Consider the following 23,855-nt stretch of genomic DNA (forward strand, 5'->3'; position numbering starts at 1 on the left):
GAGTTTGTTTATTTAATTAAACAAACGAGTTTACTCAAGTATTTAACATGTCAAATTTAAAAATAAAAAATGAATAGGAGAATTTATGGGTGTAGTGTGACTTTCTTCTAGTTGTTTCTAGTTGTTCCTTCAATTAAAACTTTGGAATGAACAATCTAGAACACATAATTTATATTCCAGATAAACTAATATGGAATTAATGATTAGTTTTCTAGATTAGGTAATCCATAATAGGATTCCCAATTTTTTTAGCAGATCACCAAATTTGAAATGTTTTTGTGATACCTACGAAGCATGTAATCCGGAAGGCAATATCGTTGGCCATGGAAGGGGGCAGTCACCATTGACTATATTGGTGGCCATCTATCCTAGTAACTCTCTTTGGTGGCTCTGCTCTCAGCTCCCAATTCCCATCGTCCAAATGAGGAATGAACAACACAAAAGAGAGTTGTTGGTTAGTTTTGGGATTTTAATGAAAGTTTTAAAAGTTAAAGGGGTACAGGTAGAAAATTATGGGGTGCAGAAAGCAGTAGCTAAAAAAGAACGTGATAGGTAAGAAAAGGAGTCCAACCCAACACATGGGACAAAAGGAGAAACAAAAACTCACTGGCCAACATAAGTACGTTGAAACCAATAAGGTGTTAACAAGATGATAGGTGGCACCCAACATTTTATTAAAATATTAAAATTGTTCTTATGTTTATTTTAATTTGTTTTAAGTTATATTTATTTTTTTATTTTTTTAAAGTTAAAAATTAAATTATTTTAAATAAATTATCATTTTTATTTATAAATATTTAAAACACTAATAAATTATTTCTTAAATATATAATATAGACTCTTTTATTAATAATAATAAATGAAAATTATCACATTTAAAAATAAAAATATTATTTACAGCAAAGTAAAGAAAGTAATCATATTCTGTGGGAAAAATCTAGAAAATAATGAGAAGTCTAGGAGTTTCCCTCAGTTAAGCGGGAAACGTGGAGAAGAATTCCGACACATCTTCTTCTCCTCTATCATATACTACGTCTTTCCCTCTTCACTTTCCTATCACACAACACTACTCACTCATTCTCAAACCAAACTCTTCTCTTTCCCTATTCTCATCACACACTAGCTTGCTTTCGAGGTTTTCTTCTTTTTTCTCAAATTCTCCCAAACCAAACTTCTCGTCTTTCACATATCCAGGTACGTCAAACGACTTCTCATCAGATATTTTCACAAGCACGTGTGTGTTTGGTTTACCGACTGGGATGCGGTTGAAACAAAAACTACGAATCTCTAGTTCTCTCAGAATGTGCATCATTCATGATGGGAATGCGTGTCCGTTGAAGCTAACGTTAAATCAAACACACTCTCGTTAACGTGTTTCATGTGTTGCTTATTGTTAAATGCCAGTTATTAGAATTGTTAGTTTTCGTTATCGGAGGATTCAAACCCGCAACTTTTTTCCTCTTTCTTTCGTCTTCAATAAGCCAGCCTTATATCTCGTATTGTCGCGTGCAGGTTTGAAATGAATCCTGAGAACTTTACTCACAAGACCAATGAGGCTCTTGCGTCGGCGCACGATCTCGCAATGAGTTCAGGCCACGCGCAATTCACTCCCATCCACTTAGCCCACGCGCTGATTTCCGATCCCAACGGCATTTTCGTGCAAGCAATAAACAGTGCGGGCGGCGGTGATGAATCTGCACGCGCCGTGGAGCGAGTGTTGAACCAGGCATTGAAGAAGCTACCCTGCCAGTCCCCTCCCCCGGACGAGGTTCCTGCGAGCACGAATCTCGTGAAGGCCATAAGAAGAGCACAGGCTGCGCAGAAATCACGCGGCGACACGCATTTGGCCGTTGATCAATTGATCCTCGGAATCCTCGAGGACTCCCAAATCGGAGAGTTGCTGAAGGAAGCCGGTGTTGCGGCGGCGAGGGTAAAGTCGGAAGTGGAGAAGCTTCGTGGGAAGGAAGGGAAGAAGGTTGAGAGTGCTTCCGGGGATACTAATTTTCAGGCTTTGAAGACTTATGGGCGTGACCTTGTTGAACAAGCGGGGAAGCTTGACCCTGTTATTGGCCGTGACGAAGAGATAAGAAGGGTTGTGAGGATTCTATCACGGAGGACTAAGAATAATCCGGTTCTTATTGGAGAACCGGGTGTGGGAAAAACCGCGGTTGTGGAAGGGTTGGCGCAGAGGATAGTAAGAGGAGATATTCCAAGCAACCTTGCTGATGTGAGGCTTATTGCATTGGATATGGGTGCGTTGGTCGCGGGTGCCAAGTATAGAGGGGAGTTTGAAGAGAGGTTGAAGTCTGTTTTGAAGGAAGTGGAGGATGCTGATGGGAAGGTGATACTCTTCATTGATGAGATTCATTTGGTTCTTGGCGCTGGTAGAACTGAAGGGTCCATGGATGCTGCTAATCTGTTTAAACCTATGCTTGCTCGCGGCCAGCTTAGGTGCATTGGTGCCACAACGCTTGAGGAGTATAGGAAGTATGTGGAGAAGGATGCTGCATTTGAGAGGAGGTTCCAACAGGTTTTTGTTGCGGAACCGAGTGTGGTGGATACCATTAGCATTCTTCGTGGGTTGAAAGAGAGGTATGAAGGCCATCATGGTGTTAGAATTCAGGACCGGGCTTTGGTTATGGCAGCTCAATTGTCTAGCCGGTATATTACTGGTATGGAATCTGTACCCTTTTTGGTGTGTTCGTGTGTTTGTTTTGTCTATTTGGAGTTTGTTTTTGTTTTGAAAGTTTGTGGTTTTGTTAGTGTGATATGCTTATTCTTCATGTGTTTGTGCAGGGCGTCATCTTCCTGACAAGGCAATTGATTTGGTTGACGAGGCTTGTGCAAATGTGAGGGTGCAACTTGATAGTCAGCCTGAGGAAATTGATAACCTTGAAAGGAAGAGAATGCAGCTAGAGGTGGAACTTCATGCTCTGGAGAAAGAGAAGGACAAGGCTAGCAAAGAGACAGAGATAGAGATAGAGATAAAGACAATATTTATAATGTAAAAAAAATATAGATATGAAGACAAAATGAAAAAAAATATAGGTAAGATAATGTTTATAATGTGTTAGGAAGAAAGAGATAAAGTAAAACATGTTGAAATGGTATTTAAAATAACAAAATGTTTGTGTATCATTACTAAAAAATAATAGATATGACAAAAAATAAAGATATATAAGAAGGAAAAGAGGTTAAAAAAGAAAGAGTTGAAAGAAAAAGCAAGCATATTTTTATATTTGTGGGGGATTGCTAATATTCATCATAATTGATATGCGTTAACCCTAAACACCAATTTTTTTTACCAGAAAAATGATTAGTTTTTCTTTTTCAAAAATTAATTTAAGGATATTATCATATTTTATCATTTTATTTAAAAAAATATTTTTTTTTGTCTCTCCTATCTTTTCTTTTCTTCACATTTTTACCTCTTTCTCATGTGTTAATTACAAATTTCTTCATATCACATCATTCTTCTTTTTATTTAAAATTATTGTTAATCCATCATCATCACCTTCGTTGCCATGATCATGATCGTCATTGATATCACTACCACCATCGTTGTCATGGTAGTAATGGTGACAACAACATCAATCATGGTTATAGTGATGGTCATGACGATGATAATGACAATTATAGTGATGGATTAGTTAAAATATTTTAAAAATTAATGATTAAAATCTCTTATAGATTTGATTTTTGTTTTCAGAATCTTTTTTAAATTTGATGATTATATTCTATTTTTATTTTTATTTAAAATATTTTAAATGATAAAATATGATAATATTCTGAAATTAAATTTTAAGAAATAAAAAGACTAATGAATTTTTAGTCCAATTTTTTTATGTTGAATACTAATGCACATCCACAAGAGTAGATTGCAAGCAATTTAAGTGGAAACGTACAATTGCAACATAATAATTAATAAAGGAGTGAAGTAAATATTAGTAAAAAAAATTATAGTAATAGCCCTCGTTCAACATTAATTATTGTTATTTTAATTATATTTTTATTACATGCAAGCAATTTATGTGGAGGCACAATTGCCACATAATAAAGGAGTGAAATAAATATTAGTAAAAAAACAAATAATAAGAGCTCTCATTCAACATTAATTAGTGCTACTATAATTATTATTTTTATTAAAAGAGGGATAAAATATATGAAATGATAACATGAATCTTAGTGAAATCGAGTTTAATTTTTTTAAGAAAAAGTTTGAATTCGAGTCTTGAGAAGAGAAAAACAAATGATTAAAAGAGATGATTCCGTTAAAAATTAATAATCAATAATAATTAGTAAATCTGGTTTTTTCAATAGACAAACATTTTATTTCCCTCGATGTTAGAGTAATTCAAAAAATAATATATAAAATGATAATATAACGAGCAAGAGAAACATAAATACTAACATTTTTTCACAACAAAAAAGTTAGATCCTTTCCATTTCAATAAGAGGGTTAATTCTTTAGTAAAAATAGCATCATCAGGTATTGTATTAGCCTGTCTTCTAACAAATTTGGTAGAAAAAAAGGGATAATTACTCATAATTTTCTTTATTTCATCAAATACTAGCATTTAAGAAGTTACAAATGATTTTAATATAAAAGACTAAAAATTAATTATTTTCCTTAATTTATGTTTTTTTTTATTCATTCTTAATTTGTGTTATACTACTGTAACGTTTACAAAAAGAAACAGCCAGTGGGGTAGTCGGATTTAAATGTCTCCGTCACAACCGGATATGCGAACAACATAATCTATAAGTCAACCCTCTCTATCTTGAAAAAAGAAAGTAAACTCTCTCTCAATTTAATTATTGCATAATAAAACTAAAACGATTTTGCTTTTATTGATTATTCTAGGAGAGAAGATTCCATTAAAAATAATGAATGATAAGTCTGGTTTTCACTCCAATATTATGATAACTGGTAGATACTTTCACTCCAGTGATGACTCAAAAAATAATATATGAAATGATAACATAACGAGAGAGAAAAAAAAAACAAATACTAACATATAAGAAGTTACAAATGATTTTAATATAATAAGCAATTAAAAATTAATTATTTTCCTTAATTTGTGTTATATAACGTTTAGAAAAAGAAACAGCCCGTAGAGTATTTGGATTTAAATATCTCCGTCACAACTGGATATGCGAACAACATAACAAGTCAATTTAATTATTGGATAATAAAACTAAAACGATTTTGCTTTAATTAATTAGAGTGTTGAAAAAGGTTCCAATTATTAATTACTTGAAATGTTATGAGTCGTGAGAAAGAGTCCGGGACAATTAATAATCGAAGCAAAAGTTACACATGCACAAAAGAAATAGTGCTGGAAGGAGTCTCTAATTAACAGGTTAATTTTTCTGATTTTCTCTATATATAACGATGAATTTGGGCAGTAGCTGTACGGGATCAACACAATCGATCACTTCATATATAGCATATCATCATAGAAGGCTATAGGATGATATCTTCTTGAAGCACACTACACAAACACTTTTTACACACATAATAATCAGTATTTATGTCTACTTGTTTCTGTTGTTGTAGGGATTCTCGTTTACATGCTTTTGAAGTTAATAATTGGAACACCAGGGCTTCCATCATCACCCATTGTGGGAAACTTGTCCCCACATGGATCCTGTGTCACATCATGCACCTTTGTTTGGGCTTAGTTGATGTCATGGTGGCGGGATCCACCTCTGTGACGGAGTAATTCTACGCGAATTTCTCAATCCGGCCACCGAATGCCAGTGCCAAATACATAGCCTACAACTATCAGGACCCACGGTGGCGGTTGCTCCGGAAAATAAGCTCCGTTCACTTGTTCTCTGGCAAGGCTATGGACCAGTTTAGACACTTGCGAGAGGTGAGCGTCATTTCCATTCACATAACTGAACAATAACTAAACCTTTTAATTATAGATGGATTATCTGTGCACCCACGAGTTAATACGATATGACACCATAATTGAGATAGAACGAAATTTAAACTACGTACACCCCGACATCCCCTAAAGTGACACTATCAAACTTCGTTCCTCCTAAACAACAAAGTCAAAGAATTGTGCATGTATGCACCACTAACGCATTGACGAGGGTAATGCTTGGACGACGAGAGTTCAATGAAGGGCAAATGAGTTTAAGTCTATGGTGGTGGAGATTATGGTATTGGGTGGTGTTTTCAACATTGGTGACTTCATTCTTGCCTTGGAGTGGTTGGATCTTCAAGGAGTGCAAGCCAAGATGAAAAAATTACACGCAAAGTTTGACGCATTTTTCACTAGCATTGTTGAGGAACACAAGATTTCTAGAAGTGAGAATCATCAAGATATGTTGAGTACGTTGTTGTCACTCAAAGAGGCACCTGAGAATGGAGAAAAACTCACTGACACAGAGATCAAAGCATTACTTTTGGTAAGTATTCAAGATGTAGCGTTAATTCATGTTGTCTTATTTCCACAAATTACCATATGGTGTAAATCACAAACCAAATGACCTACATCATGTACATTTATACGAATTAGTTTCACGATTCATAATGTTTTAGCCACAGAAATTTAATTACTTATTTAATGTGATGAGAAAAAAATAACATGTATCGATAAGCCATACATTCATGCATATTAAACTCACTAGTAATCAATGAGTTAATAAATTCTGCATGTTTGGGGCTGAAGCAGACACATCATCGAGCACAATAAAATGAACCATTGCTGAAATGATTAAGAATCCAAGAATTTTGGCTCAGGTCCAACAAGGTTAGATACTATTGTGGATTGAGATAGACTTGTGGCTAAACTGGACTTGCCTCACCTTCCTTACTTGGAGGTTGTGGTAAAAGAAACATTTCGTCTTTATCCATCAACCCCTGTGTCCCTCCCATGTGTTGCGGCAGAGAGTTGTGAGATCTTTGGCTACCACATTCGTAAAGGTGTAACTCTTTTAGTCAATGTGTGTGCTATAGCACGAGATCCAAACGAATGGCCAAACCCTTTAGAATTCAAGCCCAAAAGGTTTTTCTCTAGTGGTGAGAAGACTGTTGTTGATGTTAGGGGAAACAACTTCGAGTTTATACCTTTCGGCGTTGGAAGTAGAATATGTGCCCGTATGAGTTTGGGCCTCAGAATGGTGAAGCTTCTCACAGCTACACTGGCCCCATATGCATTTTATTTGGAGTTAGAAAATGGGCTTAACCCAAAAAAACTCAACATGGATGAAGCTTATGTGGCTTACCCTCCAAAGAGCAGTGCCATTATTGCTCCACCCTCGCCCAAGGCTCTCATCACACGTGTACTCGTCATCATCGTCTTCTTGATTTGGAGTTTAGCTTTGTGTGATTTTGTCTTCTCCCCTCCCTCTTTCTATTAATGTGGATCCTCGATATAAAAGACAAATTATCGATACTCTAATTTGTATTTAATGATCCGCAAAAAGGTTGGGTAGGTTAATTGGTGGTTATTATCTTGGAGTTTGCACGTGAATATGTGAGCTTTAGTCGTGCACTTGTAATACGTTGTGAAACAATTATGAGTTCACATATATGAATAATCTTTTTACCTGATGCAGGACGTGAGAAAATGTTATGAAGTGATTAGAGGTCAAAAGAAATGAACACATTTGCTCCAGATCAGAGATAGTTTATAATTTTTTTCTTCTTCTCCAAGGGCAGAGGATATGATCCATTGGTACGTAGGTAGGATGGTATTATTAAGGCAACATAATAGTTGCAAATTTATCAAGACAACATTAACAAATAACAACATGCCTTTATAGTTCCTGTGAACCCATCTGTTTCGGGGCTAGCCCAAGCATAAGATTGCACAAGTCCTTACTCCTTAGTTTAGTACCTAGAAAAAGTTATTTAATAGTGGTATTTGTATAATTTTTGTTATTAACTAGTCTAGTTTAGTGATAAATAAGGTGTATTTTTTCTTTGGTGAATTAGTTTTGAAAATTAATTGCTAGAAGAAAAATAAGAAAAGGCCTTACCTCAATGTTCTCTTTAAGCCTAACAATATGTTGGAGCATGACCCTGATCTGTTCCACCTTATAGCCCCACAAGTACAACACTAGAATTGTTGAACCGATTTGCCTATGAAACATAAACTAAAATAAAACCAGTTGTTCCCAAGCTTAATTTTTGCCTTTGCTAGGCAACCATGCTACAGGTCCTGCACCTTCTTGCTAGCTTATTTTATATCTTTAGCATCACGTTGATTTTTTTATATCTTATTTAGCAGCATTTTATATGTTATATACATCATCTGTTGAACACGTGATTTGAGAAGAAAATTTGTAAAAGTTGTGTGTAGTCTTTTGAATGCCTATTTCATGTACATTGCATATTCACCAAAGGTGGACCTGCAAAACGGTGTCTCTCGATCAATACGTGATTTCTCTTTCCTTTTCTTGTTAGTTTTTATTTATTTATTATTATTGTCCTTATTTTTAGGATTCCCATTTTAGTATTATACTGAATGTTAAAATGACACCTATGTGTGGGTGAAGAATGTCCTATTAGGCATTGAGAAATAGATAGTGAAAGCTATCAATACTCGCGGTTCCCTGTGTTAAATAGGACACTCTCGTCACTCTTACGCTTAGTTTTATCAATTATCATCCAAAAGAGGCCGGCAATAGAATATATATTAACAAGTTATGATGTTATATTAATGATTTGATTTATAAAAAATGAGGACATTGGATGTATACACAATATTATTATTTATATATATCCCTTTCGTAGATGTTTTCAAAGTTCCCTCTATACCGTAAACAAACGAGGCTGTGTCGTTTTTGTATCAGTCAGGATCATAAGTTCATAAATAATAAGAATGATCATATAACATCATAACTTGTTGCCGTCTTGAACCTATGCATCATACACACACAACACACACATAATCCATATCTATGTTACCTTGGCTTATCATCGGCTTGGCTACCATCGTAGCAGCTATCCTTAGTTACCGGCTTTTGAAGCTCATAATAAGGAGGCCCTCATTACATCTGCCACCAGGGCCAAGGCCATGGCCCGTTGTGGGAAACTTGCCCCACATAGGCCCTTTGCTACATCGGGCTCTTGCGGTCTTGGCCCGCACTTATGGCCCGCTCATGTATCTCCGCTTGGGCTTCGTTGACGTGGTGGTGGCAGCTTCCGCCTCCGTGGCGGAACAGTTCTTGAAGGTTCACGACGCCAATTTCTCTAGCCGGCCACTGAACTCCATGACCACATACATGACCTATAACCAAAAAGACCTTGCTTTTGCTCCCTACGGCCCACGGTGGCGGTTTCTCCGCAAAATAAGCTCAGTTCACATGTTCTCTGTTAAGGCCTTGGATGATTTTAGACAACTCCGACAGGTGACCATCATTTCCATCTATCTTGATTTTCCGTCGTTGCTTCAAGATTTTCTTGTGTCTCACACTCACATATGCTTCTTCCCAATAAGTCAATGGCTTTTATTTTTTGTATTTTTTTTATGGAACTACTGTTAAATATATCATCAATATTAATGACATTTGACATTCCTATTTTCAAGTGAATGGATCAATAAACGTGGGATTGTTTCATTTTCAAATTCAAACTTTGAATGTGTAGTTACCTTACTAATATGGGTATGCATGTGGTGGAGTGATGGTGGTGCATGTTCACTATAGTTTTATCATATTACTATTTTTTTTTTTATCTTTCTCGCTAATTTTTTTATTATATAAAAAGTTTTATAAATATAATTTCTATTTTACTGATGATGAAAGTGCTTTACTTTGATTACTCTGTTTACAACTTTGGCTTCGAGCAGTATCTAAAAGATGGCATTCCTATGCGTGTACTGAGTAGGTATAAAATGTTTATCTAACGATAGTCATTTGAAAAATTTAAACTTTCATTTATAATACTTTATTAAATAAACTGAGTAAGTTGTCAACGTGCACTATTTAATTTATCCCATGTTATTTACTAGAATATTTCAAACTAAATTTTATTAAAAATAATATGTGATGTAATAAATGATTTTAAGTAATTTTAATAAATAATTAAAAAAATAAAAGACTACTAGCTAGAACTAATAAAAAAGAGTAATTTAAATGCAAAATAAATATGCCTGAAATAGATTTGTGAAGCATATGTTTTGAGAAAGCAATAGTGGCATTCACAAAAAAAAAAAAAAAAAAAAACAAAGCAATAGTGGTATAGGCTTCACCTTAAGAACCAAAAAAATAATAAACCGTCCGGACACTTATAATTAAGTCTGTTCAAATTTTTAAATGGGAATAACAAATCCACATGTAACCAAAATAATTATATACATGCAGGAAGAAGTGGAAAGATTGACAAGTAATTTAGCAAGTTCAGGCTCTACAGCTGTGAATTTGGGGCAATTGGTGAATGTATGTACCACCAACACATTGGCAAGAGTAATGATAGGACGGCGTCTTTTCAACGATAGTCGTAGTAGTTGGGATGCAAAAGCAGACGAATTTAAATCTATGGTTGTGGAACTCATGGTGTTGAATAGAGTTTTTAATATTGGTGACTTCATTCCTATCTTGGATCGGTTGGACCTTCAAGGAGTGAAATCTAAGACAAAAAAATTACACAAGAGGTTTGATACATTTTTGACTAGCATTCTTGAGGAACACAAGATTTTTAAGAATGAAAAACATCAAGACTTATATTTGACTACATTGTTGTCACTTAAGGAAGCTCCTCAAGAAGGATATAAACTTGACGAATCAGAGATCAAAGCAATACTTTTGGTATGTTTGTTCTCAAGAGACAATATTTTATATCCTTTTTTACACCTTGTGCAATGATTTGAATTAACTTCATTACTCGTGATTTCTATACATCACAAAATTTAATTACTACAAAAGAATTAAGTCAAAAATCACATGTATTGATGTAGAGCAATGTGAATGCATAATAACTACAAATATTGACCTATTTTTGCAGGACATGTTTACAGCGGGGACAGACACATCATCAAGCACAATTGAGTGGGCAATTGCTGAACTGATTAGGAATCCAAGAGTCATGGTTCGGGTCCAACAAGAAATGGATATTGTTGTAGGTCGGGATAGGCGTGTGACTGAATTGGACTTGCCCCAACTTCCTTACTTGCAAGCTGTTGTGAAGGAAACATTTCGTCTCCACCCACCAACCCCTCTTTCCCTCCCACGAGTTGCGACGGAGAGTTGCGAGATATTCGATTACCACATCCCCAAAGGTACAACTCTCTTGGTCAATATTTGGGCAATAGGGCGTGACCCTAACGAGTGGATTGACCCATTGGAGTTTAAGCCTGAAAGGTTCCTCCTTGGTGGTGAGAAGGCTGGTGTTGACGTTATGGGCACCAACTTTGAGGTTATACCCTTTGGTGCTGGTCGTAGAATATGTGTTGGTATGGGCCTAGGCCTAAAGGTGGTTCAATTGCTCACTGCCACCTTAGCCCACACATTTGTTTGGGAGTTGGAAAATGGACTTGATCCGAAAAATCTCAACATGGATGAAGCACATGGGTTTATCCTTCAAAGAGAAATGCCTCTTTTTGTTCATCCTTATCCTAGACTTTCACGACATGTGTATTCATCATCATCATCACCATCGTCATCTTCATGATTTGGAAATTTGTTCTCGTTTTACTTCTCCCTTTCCACCTTTTAATAATAAGGATCCAAAAAATAAAAATAAATTCATTGTTTTAGTCGGTGAACGTTTGAAAACAAGGTAGGTTAAATAATTAGTTATAATGTCTCTATGTTTATATTTGAATGTGCTTTAATTGAGTATTTACACTAAGTTATAAAACAATATTAGTTCATATGATTTTTTTTTATTTGAGTTTGAAGATATAAGAATGTTATGAAATGGTTAACAATAAAACAAATAAATCCAAAGTGTTCAAACTATATGTAATTTACTCCCTTTCTTTCTATTTATAAGACATAATTTTTGAAAACATTATTCCTTTTTACAATTCAATTTTCTTGTCCATTAGCTTTTGTTTTCCTAAAATACTTATTTATTTTATCCATAATTGCATGCTTCTTTGAATTGTCTTTTTCTCCGGTGAAGAAAAATAATAGGCTCTCAATAAGGGCAAATTTTAAAAAAATATTATAATTAAAGATAAGTGTAATGCTAATACATAAGTTAACTAGTTTTTTAATATGCATAAATTAGTCAACAATGTTTTATAAATAAGAATGAACATAATATATTTTTTTTCCTCTGACATTCGATTCAGGGATGGTAAAAAATCTATTAAAGGTGCTATTTGTTCTTACATTATAATTATTTAAATATCATATTTTCAACAAATACTAATGATTTCAATAAAAAAATAATTATTGGCTTTAGTCATAAAAGTGAAATCGATTTTTATTTCAAATATAAGGACATGTAACAAAAAAGATCGTAAAAAAATATATCTCAAACAATAAAAAATTCTATAATTTAAAGGATATTAATTGTTTAAAAAAAATAAGGAAATCTAATAATAATTTCTAAAAAAATTGTTGAGAAGTGCATTAATTATTCACTATAGATATACTAGATTGTTTAGTAGTCTGTATAGATATTTTATTTACTTGTCTATTTGTTTTCAATCCATTGAGATAGTAAAGGGAATGAAAGAAGTGCACAACATATCTTATTGGTCCTCTTCTCGCCACTAATATAAAATGAACTTGCTTCAAAAGATTGTTACTAAAAGCATTTCTAATAAGTATAATTTAAATAACTAGTTCTTTATTCCTTGTTAATTGACTTTCACAGTATTATTTCATAATTAAACAATTCATATAATTTTGTTTTAATTATATAATTTTAAGCAATTATTAAATAACTCCTTCTTAAATGGAAAAAAAATATTTTTAAATCATAAATAGTCATTGCCCAAACTAAAAATCATTCCAAATGGACTTTAAGATTTCTATATATAATCGTTTAGCCATTTAATTTGTGATTAACGGATTATGGCTTTTAGATTTTTCTGAATCCAATTTACAATTTGAGGTGCGTAGAAAAGTTGAGTTACTTGCTTGAGGTGTTTTCCAATTAAAAGTTTGAAAAAAAATTCAAGTTTTGTCTCATAGTTTGAGTCTGTACCGGTGTACGTATTCGCCTTCGATCTCTTCGTGAAAGCTGTGTCAATTTCTTTGACAAAATTTGGGTTAAATTTTAAATTTCTATTGAGGTTAGGGGTCATTTTAATATTTCTTAGGTTTAATTACCCTTTTGTTTTCTATAATTGCAAAAACATTTCTCTTTTAGTTTATATAATTTAAAACATCTCATTTTAATTCCTATAATTACAATTTTAATTTTAATCACTTTGATCATCGTCACCTAACGTTGTTACTTCTAGATTCTTTATGCCACTACAAAATTTTTTTGGCACATTTTGAGATACAGTTGTCAAATGGGAGAAGAGGAATAAGGCATCCCTCAGCTTTCTGGCTCACTAGTAGATGACAAGGGGTTTGAATTCTCAGAATTTCCTTCGAATTACAGAACTGGAGGGGCTCTCAAGCATCTATCTTCGAGTGACAGTGCAAGCTCGGATGGTGTTAGCACTGGCAGAAGATCTAAAGATTCATTTATTAAAAAAATATTCTTTTTTTTTTTACCAGAAAATAAGATTAGTGTTCACCATGGTTAAGGCATAGTCACTGTTGCATAGCTAAAACTAGGGTTATGCAAAATAACCTAATCTAAAATAAAAAATAAAATAAAATCATAAAATAAAGACTAAAATATTTCGTTCATTCATTGCTTGATTTTATCATAAAAGAATACATTTATATATAGTTCTAATTGACATCATCCAATGGATACTAACTATCCATCCATGTGTGAATATCATATTATTCTAAAATAAAAACTACAATAAATATTAAGGCCATCAAATATAGTCTTTTTGTCATTTAGGTTTAAGAGCATATTTGAGCTTCCTTAGATCCATCCATAAACTGGATAGGATTCAAAATAAAAAATTTATTCTCAATAAAACCTTTTTATTTTTATTTTACAGCCATTAAAAACGTAAAAAAAATTGTTAAATTATTATTAATATTAGACTTAAATACTTATTTTGTCCTTATAATTTAATTTTTTAATTTTGATACTGTAATTTTTTATTTTAATTTTTATAAAATATGTTTGTTTTTGTGTTTTAGATAACATTTGTTTTGAAAGAATTAAAAAAAAAATTACGGACGAAAATGCATTTAAGCTTGATATTGTTACACGAAAACTTTCATCACAAGAGAACAAAGTCTAGCTCCGATTCGGTGACAGAACCTCCATCATCATCATCAACTGAATTCCACGATCTCGTTGAAGGAAAGAAAACTCTCACTTTGCCACCGACCAAACAATGTCCAATGGTTACGAATTTGCGATCTTTAGCCCCTGAAACCATGTCACTGAGTATGGAAGACCAAGCTCTGTCGCCAGCTGGCAGCGATCTGAAGTGCGATGGGTACGGCATCTTCCTTGTCATTTCGTCGCTTTTGTTTGTTTTGTATCTTACGGTGCACGCCAAGAAGAATCTCAACGGCGTCTGTCGTCGAGGCTCCTATGTTGTCGTTTCCTATTATGCCCTTCTCTGGCTCGTTACGCTTTTCAACCTCGCATGGTCTTTTCTTCAGGTGCATCACTTCACATCATGGTCTTTTCTGATTTTTATCTTCCGCTTCAATACTGATTTGAGAAAAATGGATGGAAAATAGCGGGGAAGTTGGTCATTCTGTTATTCTTTATTTTTTTGGCTATTGCTTGGTAAGATGATACAAAACTGTGCATATGAGATCATGGGGATGCAAGCAAAATTTCAACTATGATTTCACTTTAGAGCAGATAAATACTAAATTGTGGAGCCGTGCTTCATCACGAATTTTGATAATCACTTTAGTTTTGTTTTTATTCAACCATTCTCATTAGGGCCTTTGGCTTCCTAGTGGGACCTCAGGTATCCCGCAAGCTTTAGTCCTTTGAGTCGACTATGAGATTAATTTTTGGTCTAGGACTTAGTCACACTTAAGGTTATCGCCCTCTCAAGAAGTGTATTTTGCGGGGACCAAACCTAGGTCCTCCCCTACAAACTCAGCGTCTGTGTTAGCAGCTGAGCTACACGCCTACACCCATTGGGTATAATCACTTTAGTTTATTTCCATTTAATTGGCAGTAGGATTTGTACATTTGTTTCTTTTAACTTCTTAACCTTTCAATTGTGTTTTCTTTTTTCTTTTTCTTTTTTTTGCTTAAGCAGCCATGGCAGTGCTCTCCTGCAAAGGAGGTTGCATGGAATCTCCTGTCATTATTTACAGCATCTGGTATGTTGTGTCTAGAGATAAGCTTGATGGCTTTCTTGCTGAAGGATAACTACATGAGTGGCATGGAAGCTCTAGCACACTCTTTCCATGCATCAGGAATTATTGTCTTTGTGGATACCCTTCTTAAGGTGAGACTGGTTTTCATTCGTATTAGTTATATACATCCCTGTGCTATGTTTTTTTATTTGTTTTGTAAATATCAATGGATTTTTATGACTGAATGGTATCTCGACTTGTGCTATTCTTTCTTGGTTTCAAATAATTTTCCGTTTATCTATTGCATTTGATTTTCTTCCTACCAGTTACTGGTTCGTTTCTTGCTTTTCAATGTAACATGGTCTTACATAACTATTGCATGATATATAACAGCTCACAAAATCATCAACCAGAGTATTGGCAATTTTGCAGAGAAGGAAAGTAGTCAATTGGCTAATCACCATTCGTTAATATCAGCAACATTGATCACTACCATGATTGCAACCTTATTTTAAGGAATAATAATGGGTGCCACAAGCACAATACTCAAGAAAGTTATGCAGTATCAGACATCATGTGAAATGATAAGTGTTTTTGTTTTGGCAGTGATTGTGTATGTTCACAAGTTCATGGCGATTACTTTCTATAACTCTTTCTGCAGTGAATGTCCATGATCTAAATTTTCAAAGGCCATGTTGAATTATTGCCACCTCCTTTTTGTGAGCTTACTTGAAAATGTTTTCAAGTTATTTTTGTCATATTATTTAACTCAACTATATCATTCTATGTAAAAATTCATTTGTATGTTGTGTAATCTCTGTGATACTAACAAAGTGGGAAAGGTAATATTTTTATTAAAAAAGAGTTGATAAGCTTCCTAAAAATAATTATGGTTTTATGCACGATTGCTTGAATCTCCTTTTGCTTATTAAGCATTTCCTTATCAGGCTATATATGTTTTTGGATTCGGGGTCCCATTGTTCAATCACAATGTTGGAAGTACACATACGATCCAGTGGAGTTTGTGGATAATACATAAATTATTGCTTGCTGCAGCATATGGTTTTATTTTATTTGCAAGTTTCTCCAAATGGAAAGAGAAGCTGCCTCGTGAGTCTCCCTTCTAATTCTGTTGGCAGTTATGTTCTAAATGGATTCATATTCTGACTTTAAATTTTCTCTCATCTTTATAGCGAGGCCAACTTTCTACAACTATGTTGCTGTAATGTTTGTCTTCAGTGTGATTACCCTGTTTGCTTGTGGACTAGCAGCAATTGGCGCTGGACTCGGCAATTGGTAATCTTATATAACTTCTTTGCAATTAGAACTTAGAAGAGGTACTCAATTATCATCTCTATATCTTCAGCATGAATGACACATAATCCTTCTCATTTGCAGGTTGTATGATCTCACTGTGCTTTGTTATCACTCTTTGTATCTTCCATTTCTTTACGTAACTTTTCTTGCAGATTTTTTCCAGGTAAGAACTCTTTTGATATTACTGTTTCTTTCTGGTTTTTATAATACGTGCATGAACATCATATTATGTGCTGCAGGAGGAAGATTTCCTTTTGGACAACGCATATTACTCCGAGATGAAAGATGCCGGATTCTTTGATGCTGACTGGGAATAATTCCTCAAAAAATTATAAATGGAACCGACAGGCTTTTTTTGTCTGTGCACTGTAAACATTAGACTTTCTAACTAAATCAAGTTGAACTCTGCTCCGTCAACATCTCAATGATATGTTGGATTTGTATGACCCAACTTGCCTGTGAAATGCAGCTATAGGAATAGTGCTTTTGAAATTAATCATATTTCTATTAACCAAGAAAATAAGCTCCAAAATCCACACAGCATTAAGATATCTTTCTGAAGAATAGGTGGTGCCTCAAGTTGTCATCAGCAACTGCATTTTGCAATCCTAAACTCCATATTGAAAGTTCATAGTTTTGGAAAATCTTGTTCATCATCTCCATTTTCAAGACCCACATGATAGGCAACTAAACATACATTGGTCTCTGCATTTTGTATTTTGTAACATGCACCTACCAATGGACAACACTTTCGATGCCTGGCCTTGGATTTTTGAAGTGTTGGTTTGCATTGAATGGATCTGCAGGAGAATTCTTTTTTTTTTTTTTTTTTTACTTCTAATAAATGAATCTATCATAAAGAATGTAAACATACTTGCTCTGGTTTTGAGTTTCGTAGTCATTTTAAATTTGTTGCATTCCAGCACAAATAAGACTCTTTTAAGTCCTAACTCTTTCGTTTTTGAAACATTTTAAAATAGTATATATCATATCAATAAAAACATACTCCAAGGATTATGTTTCAGATAGATGAGCACTGAAAAGTTATTATATCATACTTACTAAAGGGTGTTGCTAGGTGCACCCAGCATTATTGCTGGTGCACCCAGCACTTAACGTGAAAAGGTAAAAATATTCCTGTGTATTTTTAAAAATATTTTTTTGCATCCAGCTCATTCAGGTTGATCCGCATATGCAATGAGTTGATCCGCATAGGTTTTAATTGATCCGCAGTTGATATAGATGATTCACAAGCTTCTTACGGATCAAGTTGATCCGCAAGTAGATTTTTAAGACTTACGGATCAAGTTGATCCATAAGTCTTTTACGGATCAAGTTGATCCGCAAGTTGATTTTTAAGACTTACGGATCAAGTTGATTCGTAAGTCTTGTACGGATCAAGTTGATCCGCAAGTTGATTTTTAAGACTTATGGATCAACTTGATTCGTAAGTCTTTTACGGATCAAGTTGATCCGTAAAGGAAGAAAGAAGGCAGGGATAATTTTTCCGTTTTAAAAGAATGTTGGGTGCACCAGCAATAATGCTCAGTGCACCTAGTAACACTCCTTACTAAAAGATGTGCCATATTGATGTTGGTACTGACAGATGAAACTGGAGTTATAAGATGTTGGATTGATAGCTTTTCGGTGGGTCAAAGTTAGCTTAATTGTAGTTTTTTTTTTTTTTGGGGGGGGGGGGGGGGGGGGGGTGGTCAAAGTTAATTTATTTCTGTTAATCATAGATCTCCTTCACAGTTAAAACCTAATCCAGATCTGTGTTGATTGTCTTGGTCCCGGCCCACTCCCGGAGTTCCGGTCGATCCATTAGGTCCATGCCAATATAGATGGCCCAGTGACCCATGCCTCATATGTTTGGTCTCTTCATCGAGACCTGAGGATCTAAGCCTATATACATAGCCTTGGACTGTGAGCGGAAAAAGTTAGCAATATTTCATTTCTCATTTAATTCCCCCTCTACGTTACCTTGTTAATGAACCACTAACCACAAACAATCTCTGCGTTGCTTAACTACTTTTTCTCACACACTAATTAGTCTCTCTCTCTTTTTTATTAAGCCAAGAGAAAATTCTTCGACCGTTGGTGCAGCTAGATATTCAATTAATAAAAGGAGAAGCAGTGTATAGTTCGGAGTCCACTAGGCCAGAAGACTCCTGTCATTACTTCTGGCAACCCACAAGTACAACTAGCGATAACATTGAATTAGATGGGACCATGGTGCATGGAACATATCCATGTGATGCTTTAAAATTTTAATCTAGTCCAAAGAACCGTTAATAAGAAGCGTGGTGCAATAGAAAATCTTTTATTTCCAAGTTAGTACTTGCCATAATTAAAATATATATACAACTAGCAAAATTGCTTAAAACAAGTCATCAATTTTATCTAATTACAATATTACTGTTAAATTCCACCCTTTTTTCCTACTCTTTGCAAGGACCAAGAAGTCAATAAAATGTTCAAAAACCCCTTTTATTTTGCCCCCACCATGCTCGCAGTCATGGATGCCATGGTAGCATAAATGACAAAAGAAATGGCGAAAGATAAACAGTGACACACTCCCAAAGGTCCGTTTACTGCAGTGCTTAGGCCTCCTCACCCTGTTAGCCTTTCACGAGTCCCTATGATACTATTTTTCCTTCCTTGATATAGGGTAAAGAAAAGAGGAGCGTGACTACAAACATATTATTATTATATAAATATAAATATTAATTATTAACAACATTAGTATGATATGAAAAATATTTGTTGGAGTTAACTTGTCTAGAATTTAAGAGAGAAAGAAATACGAAATAAATGATTGATTTAATTAATAATACAATATTATAAAAGAGAAAATTAAATTATTAATTAAATGCTAAATTATCAAAATATAATCACACTATTATAGTATAATAGTGAAGTGATAAGTGAAATTGCAAAAGTACAAAAAGCATTCAGAAGCCGACACGAAAGGGGGCCAACTATCATCCCACCGTTTACACATTACACAACTTTACCATTTCCCTCTACTCTGTGTTATATTTTGTCCTCTTATTCTCATCTGATCTCACGCACCCACACCATTCTACACTCCCCTCTCTCACTCACTCACACTCTCTTCTGTCATAGCTGTACCACGTTTTTCTTCTCCATCTCAGCCTCTGTCCCAACACCATTCTCATGGCTGCTCTAGCTCTAGCACTGCTTCTTCTGGCTTTCACTGGCACTTCAAGTATGCTTTTCTTTCAAACTCCTTTTCCTTTACTCTCCCTTCTCACTTGTTTTTTCTTTTTATAGTTAAAACCCTTTTCCATTTTCCATATTTTTAACTACTGGATCTATCTCTCTCCTTTCTATTTTTTCACAATATCTTCAAAGAACCAACTTCCCTCCTAGCCAGGGACATATTTGGTCATGTAACAATCATAGGCACCACATTTCTCAACATGACTTACAAACATCTAGTGTAGATTCATGTGTCCTTTGCTCTTCAAACCGTGTATACACCTTTATAAATGCAAAAAGCCATAAGCTTTTCTCTAACTTACTCTATACTTAAATCCTTTTGTTAAAACTGTTGAAGGTGCTACATGGTGCGTTTGCAAGGATGGAAGCGACGCGATCCTGCAGAAAACCTTGGACTATGCTTGTGGAGCTGGTGCTGACTGTAATCCTCTCCACCAAAACGGGCCTTGTTTCCAGCCCAACACCGTTAGGGCCCACTGTAACTACGCCGTGAACAGCTACTTCCAAAGGAAGGGTCAAGCTCAAGGGTCCTGCGACTTTGCGGGAACAGCCATTGTTACTGCATCTGACCCCAGTAAATCCTTCAATCTCTCTTTTCTTTTTCTTTTTTTCTCTCTTAGCATTTATTCCTTGGAACAATAATCGTAGCTGACCCTTTTATCTGTTTCTCTTTTTTTGATGAGCAGGCTCTGGCGGTACTTGTGTCTACCCTTCTAGTGTCAGGTATGTATTTGTATTTGATCCACCCATCATCTTCAAGCTTTCTTCTGGTTTAATATGCTTATGTTTTCTTTTTTTTGACTAAAGTTTTAACGTTGTTGTTTGGTTTTCAAGCTTCCGATGTTGGTGTTGAACTTTTTACTTTTGTTTATCATAATAATAATATGGGGGATATGGCACTTGCATAGATTATTGATTAGTTATAAGTTATTATCTACAAAAGAGAGTTCTCTTTAGTCTTGGGGTTGTGGTGGGGACATTGCTTTGCAATAGGCATATTCGCAGATGTGGTAGTGTAATAGTAATAGCATTTTTTTAAGCATTTTGTGAGCATGTAGAGGAGGTTGGCCTGTGCTTCGTAGTTCGGTAATAAACAATGTTTTAAAGTGAACCAAGTAGTTTAGTTTTTAAAATAAAGTAATAATCCTTAGAAAACTTTTTCTATTATCGTAATAAACTTTTGTTAGTTTATTTAAATTTAAATTTAAATTTGTCGTTTTTTTACCATGATATTATTAAATCGATGATAATAAAGACCACATTATGTATGAATGGAAGAATGTCACATTCGCATTAAAGATTCTTTTCCCACTTTTTCCTGATACTAAAGTAACAGTACTACACTCATACTCTCTTTTTATTATCATATAGAAGAAAGTAGAGGAAAATTTCAAATTTTCTCTTTTATTTTTTTTAATAAAAGAAAAGTATGAAAGCAGCGTAAAAAAATAAAAACAAAAAGAAACATTACTCAAATAATTATTGAAGTAAAAGCCCGCCATGATAACGTAAATGAAAATGGGTACAAGTGATGATGAGAAACTGAAAAGCAGAATAATATCCTTACTTTTGAGGGAGTGTAGTGTAGTTGAAGGCAAAAAGATTGGAGCTAAGAAAATAAATTCAGCTCAATAGCTGATTTTTTGGGTACATGGCCCAATAGGGGTTTTTATATATATGTATTCTGAATTATAATATTCCTTTATTAGACGGGTATCTGCCCTTTTTTTCTTAAACTGAAAAAAGAAAAGAAAAGAAAAAATTATATTCTTTGATTGGTTCCTGGGCACATATCCACCCAATCCCTTTTTAGGAAGACAATCTATACTCCAGAGCCTTAAGTCTCCCTTTTTTTTATTTTTAATTTCTCTGTTTTATTAATGTTTCTTTGACATGTGGTCCAATCCAACGTGGAAGAACACCTTTTTGACAATATCCTAATTTCATTATTGATGTCTGCAACATATTGCCCATTTATTGGTGATTATAGCCGTTGCAGCGAGTCACTGAGCTTTAACTTAATGAAAGATGCTGCAATAATTGGCATCCGATGCTCTAGTAAAGTTTGAATCTCTTTGAAATATAATAAAATATGGCCAGTATCATTAGGAAATGACGACTTTGTCCCAACTGAAGTCTCTTATCCTGTGCTTTTTGCTTCGCCTTTTTTTGGTAATAGAAAAATAACAAGACAGGAATGCCCTTATTTATTATTTACCTTATTATAGTAAAAATAAAACAAGTGGACGACAGCGTTTGGGTGAGCATTGAGCACTGAGCAGTCTGGGAATATATTGTTCATTTGTTCCCAGGCTCATGAGTCAGTAGTTGTAACTTTGAAATTTGATCGTTGATGATGAGAATGAAACAAAAGCCAGATGAAGCACACTTTTGCATCGAGATCTGGGCCATCATCAACTTTCTAAAAGTCGAGATATTTTCTATCTGTGTTGACCATTCTTGCTTCGGTGCTTCCCATCACTTTCATTAGTTTATCTCCCTTCTGCTACTTTTTAACCTGCAAATTTGCAAAAAAAGTTTTTTTTTTCTCTATACAGTAGTACTATTTCTTTACACTACTACCCATTTCTCCTCTTTATTATGAGAGGGTAGAGTAAAAAAAAAAATTCGTACGAAAAATTAAATTGTAGTAAAAAATTTGTGTTGAGTTTTGGGTTGATGGAGTAAAAAGTAATTTCGTACGAAAAACTAAAATAGATTTCTAGTCCACACTTTCTTTATTGTCCGTGAACTGAAGGAAGGACAATTGTTTTAAAAAGCAAATCTCTTTAACAGATGTTCTCACTGATGTGGAATAAAGATGAATATCCTTAAGAACCAAATTTGGTTCATGCCGGAGTCATTATCAACTTAAAAAAAGTAGTTGAGGATTGAGAATGAATATTGAATGTAGTAGATTAGATGTAGTTTTTCTAAAATTAATGGCATTAAAAATCGACAAATTGAATTGAAGAGTTGGATAGTAGGATTTGTAGTCTAAAAAGGTGTCAATGAGTTTGAGTCCAAAACTCACCGGTTTCAAAATAATTGGTAGCATGTGTTTGCTGTCATTCATGATGGAGTATGATTCTACTAAGAAATTATTACATAGTTGGAAATTACTAAACAACTTTTATTTTTATGTGACACACATGAGTTTTATTAACTTGTAAATTGAAAAACTTGATTGCATGTAAAGTTTAGTAGAAATCATAGACATGTGATTATCCTGGATAATGGAATAATAATTTTGCCTTCGCCGCCTACCCAACACTGGTGTTTTTTTTTGGCTATAGAACGTTTTGAAACAACACCACATGTGACTGAGTATTTTGTTCGTTCTTTTGTCTAATCAGCGCTGCAGGCACTGGTACAACTCCAGTGACTACCACACCAACCATGGGCACCACTCCTACAACTGGAACTCCATCAACAAGCACCGGCACGGGCACCGGCACCGGCACAGGCACCACTCCATACAGCACAACACCTGGAGTATTAGGAGGCATTGGCAGTGGCATGGGACCTTCAGGATCCGGCATGAATGACGAAAGTCACGGTGGCATTGGACTTGTACACAGCAGTAGTTTCTTCTCGATGGCGCTCTTCTCTGCCTTCATGATGATGCTCTGCTGGGGTTGAGAATGAAAATAAATGGGGCTTGGCCTGGGTATATGGTGCAAAATGCCGTATGTCACTGTATTAATGTGAATGTTATTTTCTAGGTGCTGAACTTGGGACGTTAGTTTTTGGGGTTCTTATAATCTTTTTCTCCACCTTCCACTAGCTATTGGGTTTTTGATTAATTAATTGGAATTCGGTTACAATTTGGCTCCAACTTGTTCTTAATCTTAAGCTCCTACTCTGTACAAAGAAGTGCATAACGCTGTCAATTAGATGGATGGACCTGGTGACACCAATGCTATGTATTTTTCAACATAATTTTGGTATATGGGGTTTTC

The 23,855-nt window shown here is 34.7% G+C and overlaps 4 protein-coding genes and 1 pseudogene across 4 annotated transcripts; all 5 read left to right on the forward strand.

Annotated features, from left to right (window-relative positions):
- The first annotated feature begins 1,496 nt into the window (after window positions 1-1,496).
- On the forward strand, window positions 1,497-3,110 carry LOC100795424 (chaperone protein ClpB1). The gene is made up of 2 exons (XM_026126415.2): window positions 1,497-2,672; window positions 2,797-3,110. Exons 1-2 carry the CDS (start codon window positions 1,520-1,522, stop codon window positions 3,006-3,008), a joined length of 1,365 nt encoding a protein of 454 aa, XP_025982200.1. The 5' UTR covers window positions 1,497-1,519; the 3' UTR covers window positions 3,009-3,110.
- Window positions 3,111-5,395: 2,285 nt separating this feature from the next.
- On the forward strand, window positions 5,396-7,380 carry LOC100806766 (flavonoid 3'-monooxygenase-like; annotated as a pseudogene).
- A 1,460-nt stretch (window positions 7,381-8,840) lies between these two features.
- Window positions 8,841-11,831, forward strand: LOC100807293 (flavonoid 3'-monooxygenase). The gene is made up of 3 exons (XM_014769475.3): window positions 8,841-9,375; window positions 10,330-10,773; window positions 10,970-11,831. The coding sequence occupies exons 1-3, from the start codon at window positions 8,926-8,928 to the stop codon at window positions 11,633-11,635; spliced, it is 1,560 nt and encodes a 519-aa protein (XP_014624961.3). The 5' UTR covers window positions 8,841-8,925; the 3' UTR covers window positions 11,636-11,831.
- Window positions 11,832-14,228: 2,397 nt separating this feature from the next.
- On the forward strand, window positions 14,229-17,058 carry LOC100797540 (protein CANDIDATE G-PROTEIN COUPLED RECEPTOR 2). The gene is made up of 6 exons (XM_003549518.5): window positions 14,229-14,670; window positions 15,291-15,482; window positions 16,278-16,440; window positions 16,524-16,626; window positions 16,729-16,810; window positions 16,887-17,058. The coding sequence occupies exons 1-6, from the start codon at window positions 14,242-14,244 to the stop codon at window positions 16,962-16,964; spliced, it is 1,047 nt and encodes a 348-aa protein (XP_003549566.2). The 5' UTR covers window positions 14,229-14,241; the 3' UTR covers window positions 16,965-17,058.
- Window positions 17,059-19,619: 2,561 nt separating this feature from the next.
- On the forward strand, window positions 19,620-23,855 carry LOC100797001 (protein PDCB3-like). The gene is made up of 4 exons (NM_001253095.2): window positions 19,620-19,879; window positions 20,231-20,467; window positions 20,580-20,616; window positions 23,250-23,855. Exons 1-4 carry the CDS (start codon window positions 19,828-19,830, stop codon window positions 23,533-23,535), a joined length of 612 nt encoding a protein of 203 aa, NP_001240024.1. The 5' UTR covers window positions 19,620-19,827; the 3' UTR covers window positions 23,536-23,855.

This window comes from Glycine max, chromosome 17 (assembly GCF_000004515.6).
Source record: "Glycine max cultivar Williams 82 chromosome 17, Glycine_max_v4.0, whole genome shotgun sequence".
In the NCBI taxonomy this organism is placed as follows: Eukaryota; Viridiplantae; Streptophyta; class Magnoliopsida; order Fabales; family Fabaceae; genus Glycine; species Glycine max.